This window comes from Echinops telfairi, unplaced genomic scaffold (assembly GCF_000313985.2).
Source record: "Echinops telfairi isolate 266 unplaced genomic scaffold, ASM31398v2 ScPeMD7_60;HRSCAF=208, whole genome shotgun sequence".
Taxonomy (NCBI): Eukaryota; Metazoa; Chordata; class Mammalia; order Afrosoricida; family Tenrecidae; genus Echinops; species Echinops telfairi.
In genome coordinates, this window is record NW_022103958.1 from 15207730 (window position 1) to 15232683 (window position 24954).

At 51.6% G+C, this 24954-nt stretch overlaps 1 protein-coding gene across 1 annotated transcript in view; it reads right to left on the minus strand.

The window, feature by feature from the left end:
* Window positions 1–24954, minus strand: part of PRR5L (proline rich 5 like) — a 97190-nt gene that overhangs the window by 53167 nt on the left and 19069 nt on the right. The window contains exons 2-3 of the mRNA XM_004708301.2: window positions 11796–12090; window positions 10478–10558 (exon numbers count right to left, since the gene is read on the minus strand). Coding sequence (XP_004708358.1) covers window positions 10478–10558; window positions 11796–11959 — 245 coding nt within the window. The 5' untranslated portion in view covers window positions 11960–12090. The remainder of the gene's footprint in view (window positions 1–10477; window positions 10559–11795; window positions 12091–24954) is intronic.

Consider the following 24954-nt stretch of genomic DNA (forward strand, 5'->3'; position numbering starts at 1 on the left):
CCTTGAGAATCTCTGGGGTTTCCTCCACGGCCGCCTGCCCAGTGCAAACCGAAGCGGGGTGATTGGAGAGAGGAGGAGGAAAGTCTGAGTTTCCTGCCTCGGGCAGCTGCAGATAACCCATCTCGGGTTTCCGGAAACCGCATCAGAGAGCATTTCTTTCTGCAGAGAAACAGTCCTCCCAGGACAGAGGCAAGGGTGCAGGGAGGGCTTGGCGACAGGCATATCCATGCCCGCCTGCTCCTCGTTCACAAGGAGGGCTGGCGGTGTGGAGGCTAAGGTGCTCGGCCGTGAAGCAAATGGTGGGCAGTCTGAACGCACCAGCCCACCAGGGCTCCTCGGGAGAAGGGCATGGTAGCCTGCTTCCCTAAAGACCTATAGTCTTTCTCCCCAAACTCATCATGTACCCCAACCTCTGCACGCCCCTTCTGCTCTGCTCCACTAAAAGGCCATATGAGAAGACAGGAAAGTTAACACGGTACGGGAACTGCTTGATCATCCTTTCTCTCCTTCTGCTGCAAGTCCCCCAAAAGCAAGGACCGCCAGCCTCAGCAGTGACCCCAGAACCCACTCCAGTGCCTGGCCGAGCACTCCACAACCATTCACTGATTTACAAAACCCAAAACACCTCCCCCTGGACACATACCTCAGTCAGAGAAGCAAGCGCACTTTTTCCTTATTACGGTGAAAATGACAAGGGGGCTTCCAAAGGCTTATGGAAAAACTCCATCCCTCCCTCCATTCCAATTTTCCAATGTTTGCAGCCACTTCATATACTATAAACCAACATTTACTAATTCAACAGACAGTGCTTTTAGGAACTCACATAATTCATGTCTGATCCAGTGAACAAAAACCGTATCTATTTCCACAGTTTTCAAATGCATTTTAGTTACACAAAATGAACCGAAGGGCTGGCTGAAAAGAACATTTCAGCAAACGATGAAGCTCCAATGTCAGGAAGCAGGGCCACGCTGGTCCCTGGAAAAGCACACGAGACCCAAACCCCTAATTCGTACTTGTCTTCCCTGCCCAAAGGCAGCCACATCAGAGCGGAGGCAGCAGAGCGATGTTGAAAAGCCGCATGGCCGCCCTACCAAAAACTCAAACCAAGACGACAGCCGGGACCAGCCCAGCAGGGACGGTCGGAAACTCAGGGAAGCCAGAAATGTAGGCGGTGCTGACTGGGGACGTAACCAGAATAGGTCTCCTCTGAAAAGTCAAGAACATGGACACCCCAACTTTCTATGGCTTATTTCCATAGAAAAGAGTCTGTTTTATGGTCTTCATATGGACAAATCACATGCCTTTACTTGTGTGTGTGTGTGTGTGAGAGAGAGAGAGAGAGAGAGAGAGAATTCGTTCACTAGTACAATGAGGTGTAACATTTGTGATGGATTTGTTCCTAAAAGGTCCACTTTTCTCCTTCCCTTGATCTAACAACATTTTAGCATTTGACATCCTCCATTCCAAGTTCTTTCTCCTTGCTACCTCAAAGTCTATCTATCTGCTTAAATTGAGAGCTCATTTTTAGTGATCTGCCTCATGAGAAAGATCTTTCAAAAACAACAACTCACTAACAGCTGGTAGAACATAAATGATTTGTATCTGCTCTGCATTACAGAATGAGTTACATAAAACATGAACCTCCTTTGGTCATTTTTGCTTTGGCTGATATGGAAAGAATTCTCATTTTCAAGGCACTTACTAAATCCACAGTTCAGTGGCCAGGACAGGCTGCAGTGACCCAGGGAGGCCGATTTAGGCTTTGACATTGGACTCGGCTAATCTATCACAAACTTTATTACCCTTTGGCTCGAGTAGAATGGAGAACTGAGAGAATTGTTTCCTCTTGTTTCTGCTTTGTGGAAAGGAGAAGCAGCCTGCGCTCCTAGTAAAAAGGTCACCTCACTCAGATCTCAAGCCCACGCACTCTCCAAGCAGCCCTTCTGTGGTTTCCCAAGCTCTCCTTGAACTCACCTCACCCAATCTGTAGGTAAAGCTCGATCAAGTGCAGTTCCTTACGGGGCCCTGCACTCCCATGGGTGGTACTACTGAGCACAGTATGAGAGGAGCCCTGGTGGTGCTGTCAGGTAAGCATTGGACTGTGAACCTCAAGGTCAACAGTTCAAACCCACCAGCAGCTCCAAGGGAGAAAGATGAGGCTAACTTGCTCCTCTAATGATTTACAAGCTCAGAAACCTTCCTTTTGGGTTGTGGGGAGTCAGAATCAACTTGATGGCAGTGAGGTTTTGCTTTGATGATGCGGTGGATTAAGCACTGGGCTGCTAACTGAAAGGCCAGTGGTTCATGCCTACCAGGTGCTGGGTGGGAGAAAGATGAGACACTCTAGGGACAGCTCTACTCTGTCCTGCAGGGTGGCTAGGAGTGGGAATCCACTGGAAATCAGTGACTTTGGGGTTATCACTTCATTGCTGATGCCGTGGTGCAGTGATTCAATGTTGGGCAGCTGACTAGAAGGTATGCTGTTCAAAACCACCAACTGGTCTCTGCTTCACATTCCTGCTGACAAGCCAGCTGAAGCTACGCTGATGGAGCCAGAGCCCTGGAGCTGGAGGGCCCATGTGGTGACCCTATGCCAGCGCTGAGATGCTTCCACTGCCACTGGATCCACAAGACTTTCCACCCCCGGGCTGTGATCTTCCTGCATCCAACATCATTGCATGTGTTGCTTGAGTCTGAAGAGGAATTTATTGGACATATGGGCTAATATGGTTTCTCAATATACAATTGCTGGACTGGGCTGTGTTGTTTTCTCAATATACAATTGCACTTTTATAAAAAGTTCGTTCTTATACACACACACACACAAACAAAACACACCAAAACCATCAGCTGCTCCATAGAGAAGGACAAGGCTTTCTCCTCCCATAGAGATAACAGCCTCAGAAGCCCACAGCACCAATTCTACCCTGGCCCAGTGGGTCACTGTGAGCCGGCATTGGCTCAATGGCAGTGTGTTGTAGGCAGTTACTGAGACAGGGCGCTGGATCCTGTGTGCCTGTTAGAAAAATGAAGGAACTTTCCCCGGGTCACACAGCTAGCTCATGGCTTGTCCCTTCTTGATCCCTGGGTCCCTCTGAATCTAGAAGCTGATCTCTGAGCACCGTGACCCTGGCACCGTTCTTCTTGGACACGGCTGGGCTCTTGCAGTTGACTGAGAGGCGGGCTGGGGCACAGTCTAGCCTGCTCTCTCCTTTCATAGCTTCTTTCTATTCACTGCCACTTATGATAAAAATGACTTGGAGAGGGCACAAAACCCTGTGATAAATTTAAGGACAAAGGCATTTCTGTCTCAAGACGTCCAGTCCCACATTCCCACCCTCCCTGATCCCCACCAGCAGACATCACGCCCATCCTCTGGCCACACCTCAATCCTCTGTCTCAATAGCTCCATTCTGCAAACAGGTGTTCCAGTAGGAAGAACAAACAGAAAACACACCCCACCCAGCCCAACGGGGCACTCAGATACCACCCGAGCTCTGCGAGCGACACGCTTGAGTGTTTCCATCGCCGAAACAAGGGTCAAACGAAACCCACTGTCTTCAAAGGCGATTCCAACCCACGGCAGCCCTGTAGGACAGAGCCAAACTGCCCACAGGGCTTCCGAGGCTGTCAATCTTTAAGGGCACAGAGCAGGTGATGGCTTCGAGCCACTGACCCTTCCATCAGCAGCCGGTCACTTTTGGACTAGGGTGCCACCAGGGCTCCTGAAATAAGGGCAGCTGTGTGTATTTCCACAGAGGCCCTTGGGGGCACATGAGGGCGGCCTGCTTCACTCACATGGGAGTTCTAGATCCCCTATGAGCCTGGGGTGTGCTCATTTCCCATTCTCAGAAACTGGTATCTGCCATGGGAAAACTTGACCTCCTTCTGAACCATCACAGCCAAGGGACCAGGAGCTTCCAAAACACAGGAGTCAAAGCACGGGGGTTAAAACATTTGACTGACTGGCCTCCATTCACACCTGTTTCTGCAAAGTCAGCCACGGAAAGCCCGTGGGACACAGGTCTGCTCAGACACACCACGGCTGCTGGGAGTTGGAACCCAAGGGCAGCCACAGGGTGGTCATAATGCTGACCTCGCAGGGCCAGGAGGAGGACTGACTCTGTCCAAGAAGCCAAGCATTTCCCTGGACACAGTCACCACCACCCATGTTAGCTCCCTTCTCCCTTCTCCTTCTGCCTCCAGAGCTAGAATGTGCAAATGGCTGCCACCTGCCCATGTGCCGATCCTGTAAAGGGGCAGCTTGCGGCTCACATTCAGTGCACAGATGTGTTTCGTTGGGCCTGCCTCAGTGTTTGAGGAAGTTTGTCAGGATTATTGATCAGCGTGAACAAGTCAGCTGAGCCTCTTACTCTCCAGGTCTACATGGGGGTCTTCAAAAAGAAGCCCGTTGTCTTCTAATCCACTTCTCCACCACTATGTCCGAGCCCCTTCCTGTCCGCAGGAGATCAAAATAACAATAATAAAGAATAAGGGTGTTGGCGGTGAGCTTATGTTAATGAGGACGGTGGGGATAGGCAGGCGGAAAAGGACAGCAAAAACGGTTGCACAACTCTAAAGACTATCATCAGTGACGCTCCACTGTACATGAGGGACTTAGTGTGTGTTTTTGCTGTGTAAATAGTGTGGTCATTCTTAAGAAACGAGATGCTCTCCCCAGCCCACATTCCGCCAAGGTAGCCCCTCTGTATGGATGGGGCGCTCTCCAGATCTCTCTACCTTGTACCCTGCTGGCTTCATTCACTACACACACCTACTGGGCACCCAGAGGCTGCTGGGTTAGTGGCTCACAGATAACCAAACTCCAACTTACTGCCATCAAGGGGATTCCAAATCATAGAGCCCCTGCAGGACAGCATAGAACTGCCCCTGTGGGTTTCCGAGACTATAATTCTGTACAGGAGTAGAAAGCCTTGTCTTTCTTCCTCAGAGTGGCTGGGGGTCTGGAACTGTCGGCCTTGTGATAAACAGCCCAGTGGATAACCACGACGCCAGCAAGGCCCCTCGGGGGCTAACAGGCTTGGTGGCATTGGGTGTGGTCTGCACCTTTCCTAGTTACTCACAAACAAAGCCTTTGGGTCTAACTTCAGACTCGATCTCCTGAAGTGAGGAACAATTGGGGAGTTCCTGAGTCGCAGGGGTATTTATTTATACTTCTATTGTGAGCTAGAACCCTTCATGCAAATGCCAGGATCTTTAGTCCTGGCAGTAACACTGAGGGTGAGATGTGCGGGTTTGCAGCCCCAGCTTAGCTCCTGTCCCTCAACTCTCAGGGGCCTCAGTTTCCTCCTTAGTAAAGGGAGGCCTTGGGTGAGATGAGCTCTACTGTCAGCCCCCCTTTTATGTAATTATTACACGAAACCCAAGCATACATGTAGAAATCGTAATACAACTCTGTTTACTTAGGCACGCTAAAGGTTTTAATGAAAGTGGAGCTTTTAAGACACGTTGTTGACCCTAAAATGAGGCCTTCACTAAATGTAAACAGGATTAAATAATGGCCCTGTTTATTGTTCTGGTCATTCTGGGCCTTTTGCCTTGAGACTCTGTACTTAACACATTAGAGGCAAGTCAACAACAGGGCTTTGAAAGGCCTCGTGGCTCAACCTCCTGACCCTAGGAGACGACGCACTGTGGGTTTTGCCAGCGTCTCTGTCCTCATTTCGCCCAACCACAAGCCCAACCACACCACCATCCACCCTGGCGCTCTCCTCAGCTGGGCCTTCTTTGGGCTCCTTGCTCTGCCACCACAGGCTCTACACCTGGGCTTTCTTCCACCTGGAGGCCTCATCACCTGGCCCTTCCTTCAACTACTTGGTCCCAGCCCAAGCATCTCCTCCACTAGCCTGCCTCCTCGCAAGACAGTCATTCCACAGGACGCTTTCATCCTGTGGGCTGCGTTGCAGAAGCTGCACTTTTTCATTCATTTGTGTGATCAGCTACAGGGCCCTGGGGGGATAGAGGTTACTCATTGGGCTTTGATCCACATGGTTGGTGGTTCAAAACCACCAGCAGCTCCTCTGGACAAAGACTGAGCTTTCGACCTCCTCGGTAAACAATTAACAATCTCAGAAGCCCACCAGGGGGTCACTATGAGGCAGCATTGACTCAATAGCAGTGAGAGTGCGATCAGCTGACTAATGATTATTTCCCTGGCTGAGTATAGATTCCAGGGAAGCAGGGACCATGCCTCTCTCCACAGCCTGGCCAACAAGGGCTCCTCGGATCTTAGTCGAGTGACTGAGTGAGTGACAGCGTTCACGTACAGCTGATACTGCTCTATGATAAGCTCCAGAACAAGAACCGTGACTTCTTGTGGTTGGCTAACGATAAGAATGCACTACAAGCACCAAGTAATCAATGTGGGTGTCGGGCCCTGTTTCGATAGGTTATTTCTAAAGGGTTAACTCCATTGATGCTTCCTTCCTAAGAGTCCTAGGGCAGGTGAGGCACAAGGAAGTTGACAGCTTGCCCGAGTGGCTCTGTCAGTAAGAAAAAGCGTAGCAACAAAATTCCAAGCAGTCTGGTCCCAGCCATCGGCTCTGGATTGAATCTGCTACTTGTCTGTCAGTGTGTGGCACTGTGGTGGCTTTCGTGTTGCTGCGATGCTGGATGCTACGTCACTGGCATTTCTGTGGTGGACAGGTTTCATCAGAGCTTCCGGGCGAACAACAGCCTAGAAAGAAGGAACCCGCAGACCACTTCTGGAAAATGAGCCACTGGTTATTGTGTGACACAGTGGCGGGAGATGTGCCCCTCAGGTTGGAAGGCCCTCATAGTAGGACTAGGTCATTATTGGCAATTAGGATGGAAAAGTTGGAAACAAAGAAAGGATCAGCAGTTAGAAAATGGAATTTTGATAAAATTTGTATGATAGAATTGTGTAAGACCAATGACTTCTTCATTGTAAATACCTTTTTTCAACAACATGAATGGTGCCTAAACGCATGGAGATTGTCAAATGGGATACTGGGGAATCGGATATGTGGCCAGAGATGATGGAGAAGCTCGGTTTCAGCAGCCAAAGCAGAGCCAGGGGGTGACTGTGGAGCAGGACGTCAATTGCTCACAGGAACAGACCAGCAATTGCACAGTCAAGTTGAAGAAAATTACAGCCAGACCAAGAGGGCCAAAAGACAACCTGGAGTATATTCCATCTACAGTTAGGGACCCTCTGAAGAACAGACGTGGCACACTGAACACGAATGATCAAAGACCAGAGGAGCTGTGGGATGTTGTCAAGAACGCCCGAAGTGCAAAAGGCAAACGCTCAGGAAAACACAGGAAAGCAGGACCAGCTGGATGCCAGGAAGGAGTCTGAAGCCTGCTCTTGATCGTAGAGAAGCTAAAGCACAAGGGGGAGCGATGATGTTCTATTCAGCTCTTTTACTTCAAGTGCTGTGCAAATCCCTGGAGGGAAGAACATGGTCACTATTTCTCAAGCTGAAAAACAAATGGGAAAAAATCAAGCTCTATAGAGTTTGAAGATTGAAGGCGTCTGTGGGTAGGAAGCGTCAAGAGAAGACAGGAGGAATTCAGTCACGGAACCAAAAAGAATTGGCCATCCAACCACTGAAGAGGTAGCATATGATTGGGAACCGATGGCATTGGAGGAAGAAAGCCAAGCTGCAATGAAGGCGTTAGAGAAAAGCAAAGCTCCCGGGATTGACAGAATGCCAGCTGAGATGTTTCAATAACGTGCTCTAGTCCTGGGAGCAATCAGTTCTCCATGCCAAGAAATTTGGATGGCAGCTACCTGGTCAACCACTGAAAGAGGTAAAAATTTATGCCCATGCTAGAGAACGGTGGAACGAGAGAATACAGAAATTATCAAACAGTAGCATTAATATCACATGCAAGAAAGTTTTGCTGAAGATAATTTTAAAATATTGGCTGTAGTTTATCACCAGGGAGCTGCCAAAAATTAATGCCAGATTCAGAAGGGGACGTGGAACAAGGGGGATCATTGCTGATCGATTGTTCTTGGCTAAAAGCAGAGAATACTGAAAAATGTTTGCTTGTTTTATTAACTATACAAAGGGACTTGACTTTGTGGATCATAAGTCATGGATAACATTGTGAGGAATGGGAGCCTGAGATCATTTAATTCAGTTCATCTGGAACCCGTAACTAGACCAAGAGGCAGTCATTCAAATACTCAAGGGGATAATTTAGCATCAGGAAAGGTGTGCGTCTGAGTTGTGCCCTTTCATTAGACTTATTAGTCTGGACTCTAAGAAGAAGAATGTGGCAGCAGGATCAGGAGGCACGTGAATAAGGCTCATGGGGTCCTTGTTGAAAATGAAGAGGGCGTGAAGCACCTACTGATGAAGATGAACCACAACAGCTTTGAGTTTTTATTTACCGCCATATACAGAAAACAAAAATGCTCACAATCAATGAACTGCTGTAGCAAACAGTGAGAAGGCTGACGTTGCCAAGGATTTCATCAGACTTGCATCCACAATCAATGCTCAATGGAAACAGCAGTCAGTAAGTCAAATGAAGTGTATTACAATGGCTGCCTCTGCTGCTTCACCATTTTAAATAGCAAAAATGTCATTTGCAAGACGAAAGCGTGCCTGCCCCACTGAGCCAGGGTATTTCCAGTTGCCTCATGTGCATGGGAAAGCTGGACACCAATAAGGAAGACTCGATTTGAATTATGACTCGTTTGAATTATGGTGCTGGTGCAGAATATTGATATCCCACAGACTCCCCAAACAAATCTGTCTTAGAAAAAGAGCACTCAGAATGCTCCTTAGAAGTGAGGAGGGTGAGACTTGGTGTCACATACCTTGGACATGTTGATGGGAAGGCCTAGTCCCTGAGAAGGACCTCATGCATGGGAAAGTGGAGGTCAGAGGAAGACAGGCTAGCATGGTGGCTGCAAGAATGGGCTCGAACTTAACAACTGTGAAGACAGCGAGGACTGGACAGAGCTTCACTCTTGTGCACAGGGTTGCTGTGACTCAGAACCAACCTGAGAACCTAGGTAACAACAGCATGGATTGAACTGTACTCTGCAAAATATATGCTAGAATCCCAACCCCTACAGTGATGTAATTCAATTTTACAATCAGGATTTTCCTTGCTATGGTAATGAATCCATACTAGTGTAGGGTGTGTCCTAAGCCTAATCACTTCTGAATTACAGAATGAGGTTAGACACAGGGATGTATACTCAGGGGAAGGGATAGGCCACGTGAGGGCTGTCTGCAAGCCAAGGAGCCAAGAAATATCCAGGGCTCCCAATCAGGAAGGCGTCAACACAGCTGAGACCCTGATCTGGAAACTCCAAAATTGTGAGAAAATAAATTTCTGTTCTGCAAAGCGACCCATGTGTAGTATTGGCATGCTAGTGGCACTAAGTAAGGGAGAGCATGCCTCATGCGGTGCCTCCAGCATGCTGTTGTCAGATACCAAACCGATTCCCACTCACAAGGACTCCATGCCCCAGAAGGGTACTGCCGCAGAGGGCTCTCTGGGCTGGAATCTCTACGCGAACAGATCACCAGGGCTCATCTCCCAGGCAGCCACTGGACAGGTTCAAACCACCTACCTTTCAGTGACCTGCCAAGCCAACCAGGCTCCTTGCTTAATGCCTACATAGAATGCAACAGTAGCTATCATCTCCCCAGGGGCCCTGGTGGCATAGTGGCTTACTCACTGGGCTGCTAACCGCAAGGCCAGCGGTTCAAAACCACCACCCACTTCACAGGAGAAAGGGCAGGTTTTCTACTCCCATAAAGATTTAGTCTTGGAAGCCTCAAGAGGCAGTTCTGCTCTGCCCAGTGGGGTGGCCATGAGTCACAATTAACTTGATGGCAGTGAGTTGAGACCTTGGGCTCCATCCTCGAGGGCTGATGATAGAATCCATGACAGAATTCCCACCCTCCAGCAGGGAGGCCCAGGGTGGCATTCCTGGCCTATGCATTTTCTGCTCAGCTACCACCCATGCATCAGCAGAAGCTGTGTGTTGATGCTGGATGGGTCAGTAGAGCTTCCAGACGAAGATGGACCAAGAAGACCTGGTGATCTATTTCTGGAAACCCAATGAAACCCCTACAGGTCAAACCGCCCTGATTCCCAACCAGTCCTGCCTACTTCGGGGGTGACCGCACTGTTCAGGACCAGATACAGGACCAGGGAGGGGAGTTCATTCCGTGGGGCATGGGTCCACCTGATGGCAGCTATCAACCACTCGCTTCCCCCCAAAACACACACGACCCCCACACCCATACCCTCCCCACTGCCCCATATGGATGAGTCCTCTCTGGTTCAGACTCCAGACAGACCAAGATCCCAGAATTCACAGGAACAAAACAGTGGAGAGATGATGCCACAAGAACCAAAGAGCAAAGGAAACCCGTTCGATCAGGCTCAGGAGCAGAGCCCCTCGCACCCCATGCAGGCCCGTGGGGAAATGGCCGTGCTCCGGCCTGCCGCTTACCTGATGTTTTCGTTCAGTGCATAGAGCTCGTTGCTTTGCAAGCCCCCTCCTTTGAAGACATTGATCACAGCCGTCTGGACACTGTGGGGAGACAGAAGAGCCCTGCTTGGTGGTCTGGCCCACGCAGGGTCATCTCAGGGATGAAGGCGGCCCATGTCACTAACACCTTTCCTCCCGGACATCCCCCTTTCCTTCCCAGGGTCCTTGGAGAGGCGAGAAGATGGAAGGCTGTCCAGGAACAAGGCTTTGAATTTACCCTCCACCTATGTCTCCACATAGACCACCTGTCACAGTACCACCCACCAAAAGGCAGGAAACAGGAACCGTGTCTACCCCATGCTTGGTACACAGCGGGTCACCCTCCCCCAGATGCCTGTGGTGCACCGATACCGGGCCTCCCTGGCACCTGCCACTCACTGAACTTTCCACAAGCCTGTGGCTTATTAGGTGGTAGGGTTACTTGAGGGCAGGCTCTGGGTCACATGAATATTTACATGGACCCACTGGGGGTAACACGTTTGGAGCATCATTAGTGGGCCAATGAACTGACTCGTAGACCAGAAGCTCCAAAACACGTAAAGAAATGTGCCCTTCTCATGTATGATTGGAACTCTACCGCAGAACTTCCAGCGAGTTCATTCCAGTTCAAGCCCCTGCAGTGAATCGGCCTTTCCTCCCTATATATCAGGAACCCTGGTGTCCTGTGGAATGGGGGTTGGGCTGCTCACCACAAGGTCAGTGGTTCAAACCCAAACCCTCCAGCTGCCCCGTGGGAGAAAGGGGAGGCTGTCTGCTGCTGTAAAGATTAGCAGTCTCAGAAACCCCAAGGAGGGTCGCTATGAGTCGGAATCGGCTGATGACAGTGGGTTGGGTACCCCAGATGTACTGCCTCCAACCCCACACTCTTGATGGCTATGTACACGCCTAGGGCTCTTGTGGAAATGCAGATCTGCCTGCGTGTGTCTGGGGGAGGAGCCCTGAGGGTGTGTAGCAGGACGCACTGGGCTGTGGTCGGCAAGATCAGCAGTTCGAACAGACCAGCTTCTCTGCAGGCGAAAGATGGCTTTCTACTCCGGGAAACTGTCTCAAACTCGCAGAGGGGACAGCTATGAGTCAGCAAAGATTCGATGGCAGGGATTTGGTTGCTGGTTTGGTTTGAATACCTGGTGTAGAAAGGCACATTCTCGCACCAGAAGGACCCAGGTGGATGCCCTGCAACACAGGACAAGCTTCCTGAAGCAGCCATCACAGAGGAAGGGGCAGCGCTCTAAGGGATGGGTGCCACCAGCCCGGCTGTGTCCTGGGCGGCCTCCCTTACCTGTTCCAGGCAGAGTTGGATCCCAGCTGCAGAGCCTGGCGGGCTGCTTGGAACCGGGGCAGGTCGCTGAGCACCGGGGAACTCATGAAGCGGGGTCTGGGCCTGCGGAAGGAGCCCATCTTGTGGAACTCACTGGGCAAGCTGGGAGGGAAGCCACGGGTCATAAGTCCAGGTGCAGGGGCAGCTTCTCCTTTCAGCCAGAAGGTCCCAACTGCCCACAGCAAGGTCGGCTTCTGCTCCCAGCACTGCCGTCTGGCCCGGAGGGTTTCTTTAAAGCCAGTGACTTAGCCAACACCTGAAAAGAGAGGGCAGCTTTCATTGAGAACTCCTGGGCTGAGCAGACCACATCTTAGAGGAAGTTGGCTGGGGCTTTCCAGCCCAGCTACCCTAAAAACAACTCCTGAACCAGCACTCACACCCTATGCCACGCAGGTTCCCATCGACAAGACCCGGCGGGTCTCCTACTGTGGTCACCCCCAAAGCGGGCAGGCGTGGCCACGTGAAGGCATGACAACAATGCCACGTGGAGGCCGGGCCTATAAAAAAGTGCTTCCTGTGCTGTGCAACACGCTCCTCGAAGTTGGGGCCCCGGCTGGGCTTAGCCCTAGAACCCAAGAGCTCCGTGTCCTGTGGCACGAAGGCCCTTCGGCCACTGGCTCTGTCACAGCAGTCCACTAGTGCCCCTCACCCACCTCACCTGTTACTTATCGGTCCACTTTGTCAGGACACCTTTCTTGAGCCCTGGCCATTTGTCAACCACTTGTGAGCTGGGGAGGGCCTAAAGATTTCTAACAGAGATTTCATAGCCTGTGGAGAAATGATTGTTTGCTCCTGTACTCACTCATCCAATAAATGCTTTGAGCACATATTTAGTGAGCGCCTAGTAAGGGACAAAGAAGCCCTGGTGGCATAGTGAGTGCGTGACACTGGGCTTCTAACTGCAAGGTCAACAGTTCAAAGCCCCATCTTGCTCCAAGGGAGAAAAAATGAGGCTTTCTACTCCTGTCAAGATTCAGTCTCAGAAACCCACAGGGCCAGTCCTAGCCTGTCCTATAGGGTCGTGATGAGTCAGAACTGACACTATGGCCGGCCGAGACTTACTTACTAGCTGTCAGGCACTGAGGATAGAACTTACAACCAGCAGGCACTGTTCCAAGCCATGCGGAGACACCCCCCACCCCCCACCCACCCACCCCCCGCCAAGGTTTTGCTTGTGTCTACTGCCCCATCCTGCCCAGGATTCCTTCCCTTGTCTTCTCGGTTTATCCAAAGCCAACTTAACCTGCAGGCGTGGGTGCCAGTGGGATCTCCCAGTAGCATTTGCTGGGAGGCTTTTATGGCTCCGTGGATAAGACAATGGCTTTGCCAGAAGTTTGGTTGTAACCCCACCATGCACGTGGCACGGCTTTGGACAAATTACATCATTTCACTCAGCGCCGTTGGCTGTGACCAATGCCCACTTGGTCAAAGTGTTGAGGGCTGAAATAAGGGCTACAACATGCCCAGCAGACGGCAGACCCGGGGCCCTGGGCTCTTTACATACAGAGCAGTGTCTTTTCTTTCCTCTACTCCCCTGGCCCTGCAATTTCCGTTTCCTTTTCTTTAATGGGCTGAACTCTAAATCACGACTTAAAATGAGTTTGGGAGCTGGTCAGCGTTACAGTCACATTGTTCTTGAGGATTGATGGTTTGGCCCTTCAGTATTCTCAGTGACCTCTCTCACCGGCTAGCACGCCGTCCAGTCAATGCTGAATCACAGTGAGTCTGTAGGCCAGAGGAGAACTGCCCCGCGTGGCATCCAAGCCTGTAAATCTTTAGGGAAGCAGATTGCCACATCTCCCTCTCCTCAGAGTGGCCCGTGGGTTCAAATTGCTGCCTTTGGACCGCTGAGCACTTAATCACTGTGCAGCCAGGGCTCCCAGAGCCCCCAACTAATACTGAAATGCAGATGTTCCCGCCACATGCAGAGGGAGAAGTTCCTGAGGCCAGAGCTGTCGCGTTTGCAGGGCGCGGCAGCAGGGTGCCACTTCTAAATAAGACACCTAGCTTGGGTCGCAAGAGGAGCAAGGCAGCTGAGAGAGGCACCGTGGCATCCCATGAGTACGGCACACGTGAGGAGCCCTGGGAAGATGGCAGTTATGCATTGGGCTGCTAATAGCAAGGTCAGCAGTTCAAAACCACCAGCTGCCCCATGAGAGAAAGAAGAGGCGGTCTACTCTCTTAAAGAGGTACAGTCTCAGAAACCAAAGGGGGCAGTTCTACCCTGTCCTATAAGGCTGGCGATGAATCGGAATCGGCTCAATGACAATGAGGTTTGTTTGGGGGTGGGGGTCTGTGTGCGTGCATGTGGTGGTGCAAGCAATAGCAGTGGCAGTGAACCTGGCATTTAAAAAGTAGCAACATCGCCATTAAGTGGATTCTGACTCTGGGGGACCCCATGAAGGAGTTCTCGTGGCTCGAGCCACACAAAGGAGCCCTGGTGGTGCAACAGTGAAGCGCTCGGATGCTCCCCTACTGGTGGGTAGTCCATACCTACCCAAGGGTTCCCCAGGGTGCAGCCCGGGGAACGCCTGGGGGCTGCGCCGTTCTGTGCCAGCAGCGGCCTAGGAGTCAGGATGACTTGAGGGCACACAAGCACAGAAGCAGCTTCCCAAGCCTTCCTTCCATGGTAGTTGTGTGGCTTTGAACTGCCGATCTTCCGTAGCCAATCACAGACTGCTTTCACCATCCCAACCAATAGACTCACTGCCACCGAGTGGATTCCGACTCATATCGACCTGGTGGGAGAACTGCCCCCGTGGGTTTACGAGGCTGTAACTCGTCACAGAAGTTGACAGCCTCATCTTTCTCCCAAGGAGCAGCCGGGGGTTTCAAACTGCTGACCTGAGGTTAACAGCCCAACACGTAACCCGCTAACTACATCATCAGGGCTCAACCTTTATAGAAATAGGAAGTCTTACATTTCCCTGCTCACAGAGCAGCAGCCACGCGAACCATTTTATTTGCTCCAACTGCGGCCAGAGTTGTACCACGTACCATGTAAACACCAGGCATAACAGGCCTGTTGCGTTTCAGAGGGTCACGGCAACTCCACAAGCGCCGCTGGAACGGAGAGGACCTGTGGGGATCCACCATGGAGCACTCCTCCAGAACTCTGGAACCGCAGGTTTGGGGACCCCACTCACCAAGGTCACACAGCATGCAGCCTGTGTCCATTCCACTGCCCTTCTTGAAATGGGCCTCCTGCGTGCATTGCATCTGTGTGGTGACAGGAGGCTAACTCCTGTTACAAGGACCTTACACCCGGGAGCACGCAGCCGCTGGCCACGCCCAACGCTTGTACAGGGACTGTAAAGGTGAGAAGAATGGTTTGTTCCAGGTGTTTATCTCCACCCTTCCTGCAGAGGCAACCACTTTCCTGGAGGCTCCGAGCCCCCGGGCACCACAGGCTGGCTCCTCTGCACCTCACTTCTCAGTGAGCGCCCGCAAGCTCCCCTGAGAGCACCCAGCCAGGCAGACAGGCGGCTAAGCATGTCCCTCTCCTCAGGGCGCAACTCCAATGACAAGGGCAGCCGCTCCACCCCGCAGACTCCTGAGTCAAGTGCAGAGTCAGGAACAGCAGAGGCAGGCGCTGCCCCTGGCTCATTTCTCACCTCCCAGACCGGCCTCTCTCAGACAGGGCAGATCACCCCCAGAGCAGGGAAACAGATTTCCTTGCCTACTTCCTAATCCGTAGTAGACAACTTCACACTTTTCAACACACCAAAGATCTTGCCTCTAGGCTCAACTGGCCTCTCTCTCTCTCTCTCTCTTTCTCTCAAGCCCACAACACCTTCCTGCAACATCAAAGGCGCTTTTTGAAATTCACAGTCCCTCACAGGGACTGAGGGCCCAGGAGGCAAGGTTCTCACAGGCTGACCTAGGCTTACAGACTAATCATACTAGCCTGCAGTGACCAAGAGACTGGAGATTGGAATCTGTTAAGATTCATAAATAAGCACAAGTCAGCCTGCGTTTACCTCGTTTATTGGGTCCTCCACCTGCCTCTGCTCCTGCCAGGCTGAGAAGAGTCTGAGCCATCTTGGTTTCCACCTTGCCTACTGGTGTGCCAAGAGGCCTGCCCGGAGTGCCAGGGAGCAAGCTGCTGGGAGTGCTGACAAGAGTGGGCACAGTGGGGGATCCGACACAGCCTGCATGCACCTGCCACACACAGGGCCCTCTGGCACAGGCTTGTCCTGGCTTCAACAAGAACGTTGCAAAGTGAGGCCCAGAGCAAGGCCTCGGAAAACGAGCCAGGGATCGGGCATCAAAGAACAAGAAATCATATCGTTGTGAATGAGGGGGAGTGAGGAGTGGAGACCCAAAGCCCAACTGTAGGCAGTGGGACAGCCCCTTACAGAAGGGTCGTGGGGAGGAGACAAGCCAGTCAGGGTACAGTATGGCACCAATAAAACATACAACTTTCCTCTAGTTCTTTAATGCTTCCTCCCTCCACTATCATGATCCCAATTCTACCTTACAAATCTGGCTAGACCAGAGGATGGACACTGGTACAGATATGAGCTGGCAGTACAGGGAATCCAGGACAGATAAATGCCTCAGGACCAATAATGAGAGTAGTGATACCAGGAGGGTGGAGGGAAGGTGGGGTAAGAAGGGGAAACTGATCACAATGATCTACATATAACCCCCTCCCTGGGGGACAGACAACAGACAAGTGGGTAAAGGGAGACATTGGGCAGTGTGAGACATGAAAAAATAATAATTTATAAATCATCAAGGGTTTGGTGGGGGGGACGGAGAGGGAGGGGAAAATATGAGGAGCTGATACCAAGGGCTCAAGTAGAAAGCAAATGTTTTGAGAATTATTATGGCAACAAATGTACAAATGTGCTTCACACAAAGGATGGATGGGTTGTAATAAATGTTGTACGAGCCCCCAATAAAATGCTTTTGAAATAAATAGATTATGGAGCCAGCTCAGGCCCCTGCTGCCAGAGAAGCAACAAAATGGGTTCAAGACAGCAAGGGGTGCAAAAAGGCAGGACTGGCCAGAGTTCAGGTTCCCCACCACCTGGAGGGTTCCCCAGCCACCACCTGGGCCATTCCACCAACGAGTGACTAGATCTTAGTCATCTCAGTACCCCGGCCTAGCTGGATGATAACGATGAAGGAAAGGAGAGGAAATGCAAACGGCATCTGCTACCTGCCTGACATCATCCTCGGCACGGCCACAGGAGAGCCACTTCCTCAAGAACAAAGTCTTTGGAGGATCAGAGAGGTTAAGTAACCTGCCCAAAGCCACCAGCTAATAAGCAGCAAGCCACTGAGTGGAGCCCCGATGATCTGCCTCGTCCTCCAGCCCGTTCAGGAGAGAGACGGGGTTTTCTACTCCCGTCAAGAGTTAGTCTCGGAAATTCACAGGGGCAGTTCAACCCTGTCCCAGAGGGTCACTGTGAGTCGGCTTTGACTGGGGAGCCATGACAGTGAGCGCTGGCCCCCTCAGCAGCACCCAAAAAGACTGCTCTCAGGAGAAGGCAAGGCGGGAGCATAGTCACTGAGCCCTCCCTCCTGGGAACATGGGGCTCAGAGTCACAGTTTTCCCTGCACAGCATCTCATGGCCAAGTCTTCTTCCTATAGCACTGGCAGAACAAGCGTTAAGTCCTGGGTTAGGAAATGGAGGCTAAAGAACACTTGGTTAAGGTTAGAAAGCTGCTAAGTCAGGGACCAGAACCGGACAGAAAATCTGGACTCTGGCCCATCATGTAAGCCCAGCTGCGTGATTCTGCTTTTTCCTACACATTTGAAAATCGGCTTGATTCTGCAACAGGATTCAAAGGAGTCTGGCATTATGCTATGGGCTTCCTCCTGCTCAAGATACAGATGAAGGCAAAGGAGAGAAATCAGTAGGATATGGGTTGCCTTCCTGAAACAATCTTACACACACACATACACACACACACACACACACACACACACAGAGAAATGATCCTAAATGATGGCCTACGTAAGAAAGAGAAAATGGAATGTCACCAACATCCAGGAAACCCCGAAGCTCTGCTTTGCTATTGTTTGTTGTAAGAAAAAACAGGTAAATGTTCACACACAAGGACTATAGCACACCAAGCGAAAGCCCCGCCCCCGGCCCGCCCACCTGGAGGTGTCAATAGGTTCTGTCTATAGACCATCCTGAGATGACCTGCGTGGTCCACATCCCCAGGGTGGCCGCGGCTGCGGAGCACTGCAGCTAGTGCAGGTGAGAAGCTGGGTGATAGCCACACACACGTGTACACACGGTTTTTTCATTAAAAAGAGCGGTTCTTTTCGATCCTCTTAATCGTACAGCATGGCTACACGCCCATATCACTATGTATGGTACTACGTCATCGTTTTTTCAGGGTTGCTGAAATTTCATTTCAGGAGCCCTGAGGGTGCTGTTGGGTTGCTAATGCAAGGTCGATGGTTCAAACTCACCAGCCACACCTTGGGGGAAAGAAAGGTGAGCCTGTGTACGGATCAGAATCGACAGGGGGGCAGTGGTTCATTTCATCCAGAGCAGTGGTTCTCAGCCTTCCTGATGCTGCGGCCCTTTCAGACAGTTCCTCATGTGGTGGTGAACCCCCCAACCATAACATGATTTTCGTTGCTTCTTCATCACTGTCATTTTGCTGGTTATGAATCGGGCGAGCCCTGTGAAAGGGTCATTCAATCCCTAGATTGAGAACCGCTGGTCTAGAGGCTGTTCGGTTGGGTGCCTCTAGTCAGCATTGACTCAGAGTGACCCGCGTGACAGAGCATGACCGCCGCCCGGGGGTCTCCAGACAGCAATCTTTCCAGGCGGCGTGTGGTTACACATCAGGCTGTAAACCGCGAGCTCCGTGTTCAAAACCACCAGTGCCTCTGTGGGAGGAGACGGCGCGTTCTACTCCTGTCGAGAGTGAGCGTCTCAGAGACTCACAGGGATCGTTCTCCCCTGTGCTCCAGGGTCGCTGTGAGTCTCATCGATGGATGAGAGTGAGGGACTGAGAATCTGTCCAGGAGCGCCTACATCGCCAGGCCTTTCTCCCTCGGAGCCCCTGGTGGGTTTGAATTGCCAACCCCTAAGGCAGCAACCAGGTGCTTAGCCCAGGGGCACAATAGTTACCTAACCAGTCCCCACCTTGGGTGGGGATTTAGGTAGTTTCCAGGTTTTTCGGGGGGTGGGGGTGGGGGCGGGGTTCCCTCTGTAACCGCAACAAATGAGCACATCTCCCAGTCTCGGGGCCCACCTGGCTGGCTCTGCTGGTCGTCGTCTCAGAAGTGCAACTGTGGGTCTAAGATAAGGTGACCAGATGTCCCGCTTTTGATGGGACAGTCCCAATTTTTAACAATTTTTCCCGCATCCCGTGGCATTTTTAAAAAGTCCTGATTTTTGGAAAGAATGCACGACAAGCTAGGGTATACGGTTTTTGGCTGCCATGTGGCTATTTCACCAGGATATGAGTTTTATCAATGGTGTCCCACTTTACCAATGTTAAAATCTGGTCACCTTAGAAAAGAGCCAATCGTTCTTAGCTGGCTTGTCTCTCTGGCTCTAGCCCTCGCTCCACACTGGCTCTGCAGAGTCCAGAGGACTGCATCACCAGATGCTGTGAGTCAATTCTTCTCCCGGGGCCACTCACTGACCAGGTACCTGGCTCTGCCCTGAACTGCAGCTTCTACATCTGAAACATGGACCAGGAAACGTGATCTTGGCCAGTGGCTGTGAGGATGAAGAAGACATGTGTGCAGCACATGCCCTGGTTCCTAGAACTGTGCAGGTGCTAGACCCAGGTGCCGTGGAGATTGCTCCACCCCCCCTACCCACCCCCCTACCCACCCCCAACCCCAGCCAGGCCTGGCATCCGCACTTGCTGGGTGACTCCAGGCAGGTGATGCAGGATTAGCTGGAGGGCCAAATGAGATGATCCAAGCAAGACTTAGACTGATCTTGATACACAGCATATGCTTAATAAAAATGCTCCCTGTTGCCTATTTTCATTTTCTCAACCACCACTGCCACCACCACCAATCATCACAACAGGTCACATTCAACACCTATAGATCCCTGGGTGGCACAACTACTAACTGAAAGGCTGGCGGTTTGAACCCACCCAGTGGTACTGCAGAAGAAAAGTCCTGGTGATCCACTCCTGCCAAGATTACAGCCAAAGAAGCCCTCCCCTGTAACACACAGGGACACTGGGAGTCAGAATCGACTCCAATGGCAACAGGCTTTCCTGTCTTGGTTAAAGGAATACTGAGTCAGTATTCTCTTCTGAAGGGCCACTGCCGTTTGCATTTAGAAAACGTCCCTCAAAAATGATGTCAACTCTAAGGCTTTGGGTGCTTGGGGGAGCCCTGGTGGCACAGTGGTTAAGTGCTCAGCTGCTAAGCAAAAGGTCAGTGGTTCAAACCCCCAGCCTCTCTTGGGAGGAAGATGTAGCCATCTGCTTCCATAAAGATTCAGTCTTCCAAACCTAAGAGACACCTCTGTCCTATAGCCTTGCTAGGAGTCAGAATCCACCTGACGGCCATGGGTTTAGGGCTTAGGGGGTTCTCTTCACTTACCTGCACTGCGGCCCTGGAACATTCCCAAGGGCCTCGAGAAAGCAGGTGCTGCGGTGGTTACAGGAGAATGGGAGCCACCAGCAGACTCGCGCTATCCGACTTACTTCACAGATTGCTTGTCTTTCCCTCCCAACCTCCAGGGTCAAAGCCAGAGGTGGGCTGAGCACAGTCCTGTGGGCAGGGCCAGTGCCCGGACAAAGGTGGTGTACTAAGTGGAAAATGCAAATGAATTCCACTAACGTCCCCTACTTTTGTGTCTGAAAGGGAAGTAGAATCATGACACAACTTAAAATAAAGAAGTGGGTGGCTGATAGCCACTCGGAGGCTTCCAGGAAAAAGCCGCTCTGAGTGTAAACAACACCAAAGTCAAAGAACCCTGAACCCCAACGTCTGCTTCAGCCTGAACACGAGGGGAAGCCAGTTCCCAGGGAAACAAAGCAGATGGGCCCTTTCACATGCCCCCCTGAGGGGCGTCCTCCGCCCACAGGGAGGCCCAGGGGGGCACTCCTCCCTGGGACAGAGAGGGCATGTCGCTCAGCACCCTCAACTGAGATACGGTCCTAGAACCTGACCATGGCAGCCAGGATGATGATGATGATGATGATGATGATGATGATGATGATGATGTGTGTGTACACATATAATGACAATGGCGACAGTCCACCCTGTGCTATATAGAGTCGGCCTCGACTCGCCAGTGGCGCGTTGGGTTTGGTCGGCGCCATCTTCGTGATCTGAGACATGTATGAAGGCCTGTGTGTCAAGCCGTCCCACTGGCGTGTTCCTCCTTTTCAGGGACCCTTGACTTGACTCGACTCTCGGTCTGTCCTGACAATTTCTCCCAAGTAAGCAAGACGACGTCTCGCCAGTCTCGCTTCCAAGAAGGATTCCTGTTGTGTTTCTTCCAAGATGGCTGTGTTTCTGCTAGCGTCCTCCATTGACTGGGTGCCCACTGGGTGCCACATTTTATCTCCCTTCTTCAAAGTGATCTTGGGGGTGGGTGGGTTGTGGAATAAGAGCCTTTCACAGAGTAGAACAGAATGGAAAGCAGTTGGTGAACGGTGAATAGCTATTTGGTGGTGGTGGTGGTTGCTGTCGGGTTGATGGGATTCCTGGAGGCCCGGGTGTGCAAAGCAGAACTGTGCTCCATAGGTCGGTTCTTCTCCGAGGCTGAATTAGATTGGGTGGCAGGGTGGTTTCAATGGCAGGTGTGGGTCACCATGGCCTTTCTGCCAAGGTGCCTCCAGCTGGATTTGAACTTGTCATTGGTAACTGAGCACGTGAGCCAGTTAACCATTTGCCCCACTCATGCAATGGTATTACGTATTAGGGGTACCCAGGTGGCATAGTAGTTACGTTTGGCTGCTAAGCACAAGATCAGCAGTTTGAAACCACCAGCCGCTCCGCAGGAGAAAGACCCGGCTTTCTAGTCCCGCAAAGAGGTACGGTCTCAGAAACCCACAGGGGCAGTTCTACCCTGTCCTATGAGGTCACTGTGAGTCAGTCTCAACTCGATGGCAGTGAGTTTGGATTTGTTATAATCTTGTCATATGTTAGATCCTGAGTCCAAATGCAAACGGGACCTCCTATAGTGTGCTACACTCAAGCAAGTTAGGGTGCCCCTGTGTCTGCCCTTTACAGCCACCAGGAGGCAGGAGCCATCATCACCCTCGTCTTTGTTGTCACTGCTCTTGTTAGCTGTCATTGAGGCAGCTTTAACTAATGGATAATGGATGGATAATGGATGGAAACATTGCCGAATCCTGTGAAGGGGCCCTGGTGGTGCCGTGGCAATGAGTTGGGTGGCGATCCACAAGGTCCAAAGTTCGAAAACAGATGGGGCTTTCTACTTCGGTCAGGAGTTCGTCTCAGGAGGAAACTCACAGGGGCAAGTCCACCCTGTGCTATATAGAGTCGGCCTCGACTCGCCAGTGGCGCGTTGGGTTTGGTCGGCGCCATCTTCGTGATCTGAGACATGTATGAAGGCCTGTGTGTCAAGCCGTCCCACTGGCGTGTTCCTCCTTTTCAGGGACCCTTGACTTGACTCGACTCTCGGTCTGTCCTGACAATTTCTCCCAAGTAAGCAAGACGACGTCTCGCCAGTCTCACTTCCAAGGAGGATTCCTGTTGTGTTTCTTCCAAGATGGCTGTGTTTCTGCTTGTGGCAGCCCACACCGCGTTCCATGCCCCACCTTTCGCAAGCATTGCGCGCTTACAGGGAGCGAAACGGAAGAGCTGAGGGTTTAACAGGTCCAAGGTCACACGACTTGTAAGAAGGCGCTCAGGGACAAGAACCCAACAGAACAGAGCCCAACTCACCCCTGTCACTTTGTGGCTTGACTACCTCAAAAGGCTCCCCACTGATTGCAGGAAGTACCTCAAACCCCATCTTTTGACCTCCACCAGCACCTTGGCCTTCCTTCGCTGCCTCACACTCAGCAGGCTCTCTGCTGCCACAGGAGCCTCGCACACGCTGGGACCCCCCCACTCAGAATGCTTCCCCGCGACTTCTTCAGGGTCAAACCCTCACACCCGTTACTGCCCACTCTTTACTTGCTCAGTGAGGCCCTCCTCCCCTCTCACCCCCATGTAGGATCACCCCACAGAGCATCCTTTGTAGGCCTGTCACCCTTTCTTCACCGAAGGACCAAAGAACCGAACGCCTAACTTACTGCCGAGTCAGTGCCGACTTGTGGCGACCCGACAGGACAGGGTGCAACTGCCCCTGTGAGCTTCTGAGACTGTAACTCTAATGCAGTTGAAAGCCCCTTTTCTCACCCGTGGAGCAGGCTGGTGGTTTTGAACTGCTGACCCTGTAGATCACTGCCCAACTTGTAATCACTATGTCACCAGGGTACCTCACCTCCAGACATGTCCGTGGCGTTACAGAGAACCCGTGAAAGCCAGAACTCCAAGAAGACTCCGTTATTGTTCTGGGCCTTGCCAGTTCTCAGTTTTTGACAGGGTGCAATCTTACTGCATTTTAATGGGCACGATTTGGGTTTTCCTTCTCTGATACAGGGCCCAGCTTTCTCAGGTTTGTCCCTATTCTTTCTGTGAGAGCTATCAGGGCGGGTACTGTATTTATCGAAGCCCAGGTACATGCTCAGGGTTCCTGTGGCGTTGATACACAGCAGGCCTTCCTAAGGGATCCGCTGGGCGAGCAAATGGACCAGTTATAAGAGCGGCACGTGGTTGGTAGACACGTGAACTATAAACAAAGGTGAGCTCAAAACGTTGAGATCTGGAGCGACACAGGCGTGCCCTCTGAAAAGAACACAGCATTGAAACACAGACCTGGGTTCAAATCCAGCTGCTGCCTTTTACTAGCTGAGGGGCATCCCACTTTCTGAATGTCGGTTTCCTCCTCTGTCAAAGGGGGGTAATCCTTTCCTCAGGAGTTGTTCAGATTAGGTGAGGCAGCCCGGCTCACAGGTGGGCACGGCGCTTTTAAAACCCAAACCCAAACCAATGGTTGTCCTGTTGAGTTCAACTCATAGCAACCCTATAGAACAGAGTAGAACTCTCCCAGATGGTTCCCACGGCTATCGCCTTTATGGAAGCCGACGGCCACGCCTTTCCCCCACAGAGATCTGGTGTGTTCTAACCGACAACCTTTCAGGGAGCACCAAGCATCCAAGCGCTGAGCCATCCGGGCACCATGAGTCAGAAGCAACTGGTGTGAGGACTGGCACTGGGGGTTGCTGTGGTTGTTAGGTTAGATGCCACCCAGTCCGTCCCCACTGACAGCAGCCCAGTGTACAACAGTGCCTGATCCTGTGCCAGCCCCTGCAGCCCTGCGATATTGCCACCCGCTGTGGCAGCTGCAATGGCAACCTACTTCATGGAGGGTCTTCCTGTTGTGGTGACCAAGTAGGATGTCCTTCTTCAGGCACTGGTCCCTCTTGATAACAAGTCCAAAGCATGAGACGCAAAGTGTCGCCATCCTCGATTCTAAGCAGCACTGTGGCCATGCTTCTTCCAGGACAGATTGGTTGGCTCTTCTGTAAGCCTGTGATGTCTGTCATATTCGTCGTCAACACCGTGACGTGAGGGCAACAATTCTCCTGCGGTCTTCGGTACTTGTCGCCCAGCTTTCACGTGCAATAGAAGGCAAATAAAAATCCCATGGCTTGGGTTGGGTGTCACCTCAAAGTGACATCTTTGCTCATTTAACACTTAAAAGAAGTCTTTGGGGGCAGATTTTCCCAGTGCATGTATCGTTTGGTTTCCTGACTGTCGAATCCATGGGCACTGGCTGCCGAGCCAAGGCTCACAGAGGCACCAACAAAGTTGCCGGTAGTAGGTGCTGTGGAGTTGTCGGGCCTCACATCACCCTCATGTACCACCAAACGAAACACTGCCTGGCCCCTTGCCATCCTCAGCATGGTGGTCATGTGTGAGCCCATTGGTGCAGGATGGGAGGAAAGCAGACATCATTAATATTGGTACAGAATACCATGCTCCTCAAGTCAAAGGAAATAGAGGAAAGAGCTAGGAGGCAAAGGGCATTTATAGAGGTCTAAATAAAGGCATGTACATATGTAAATATATTTATATATGAGGATG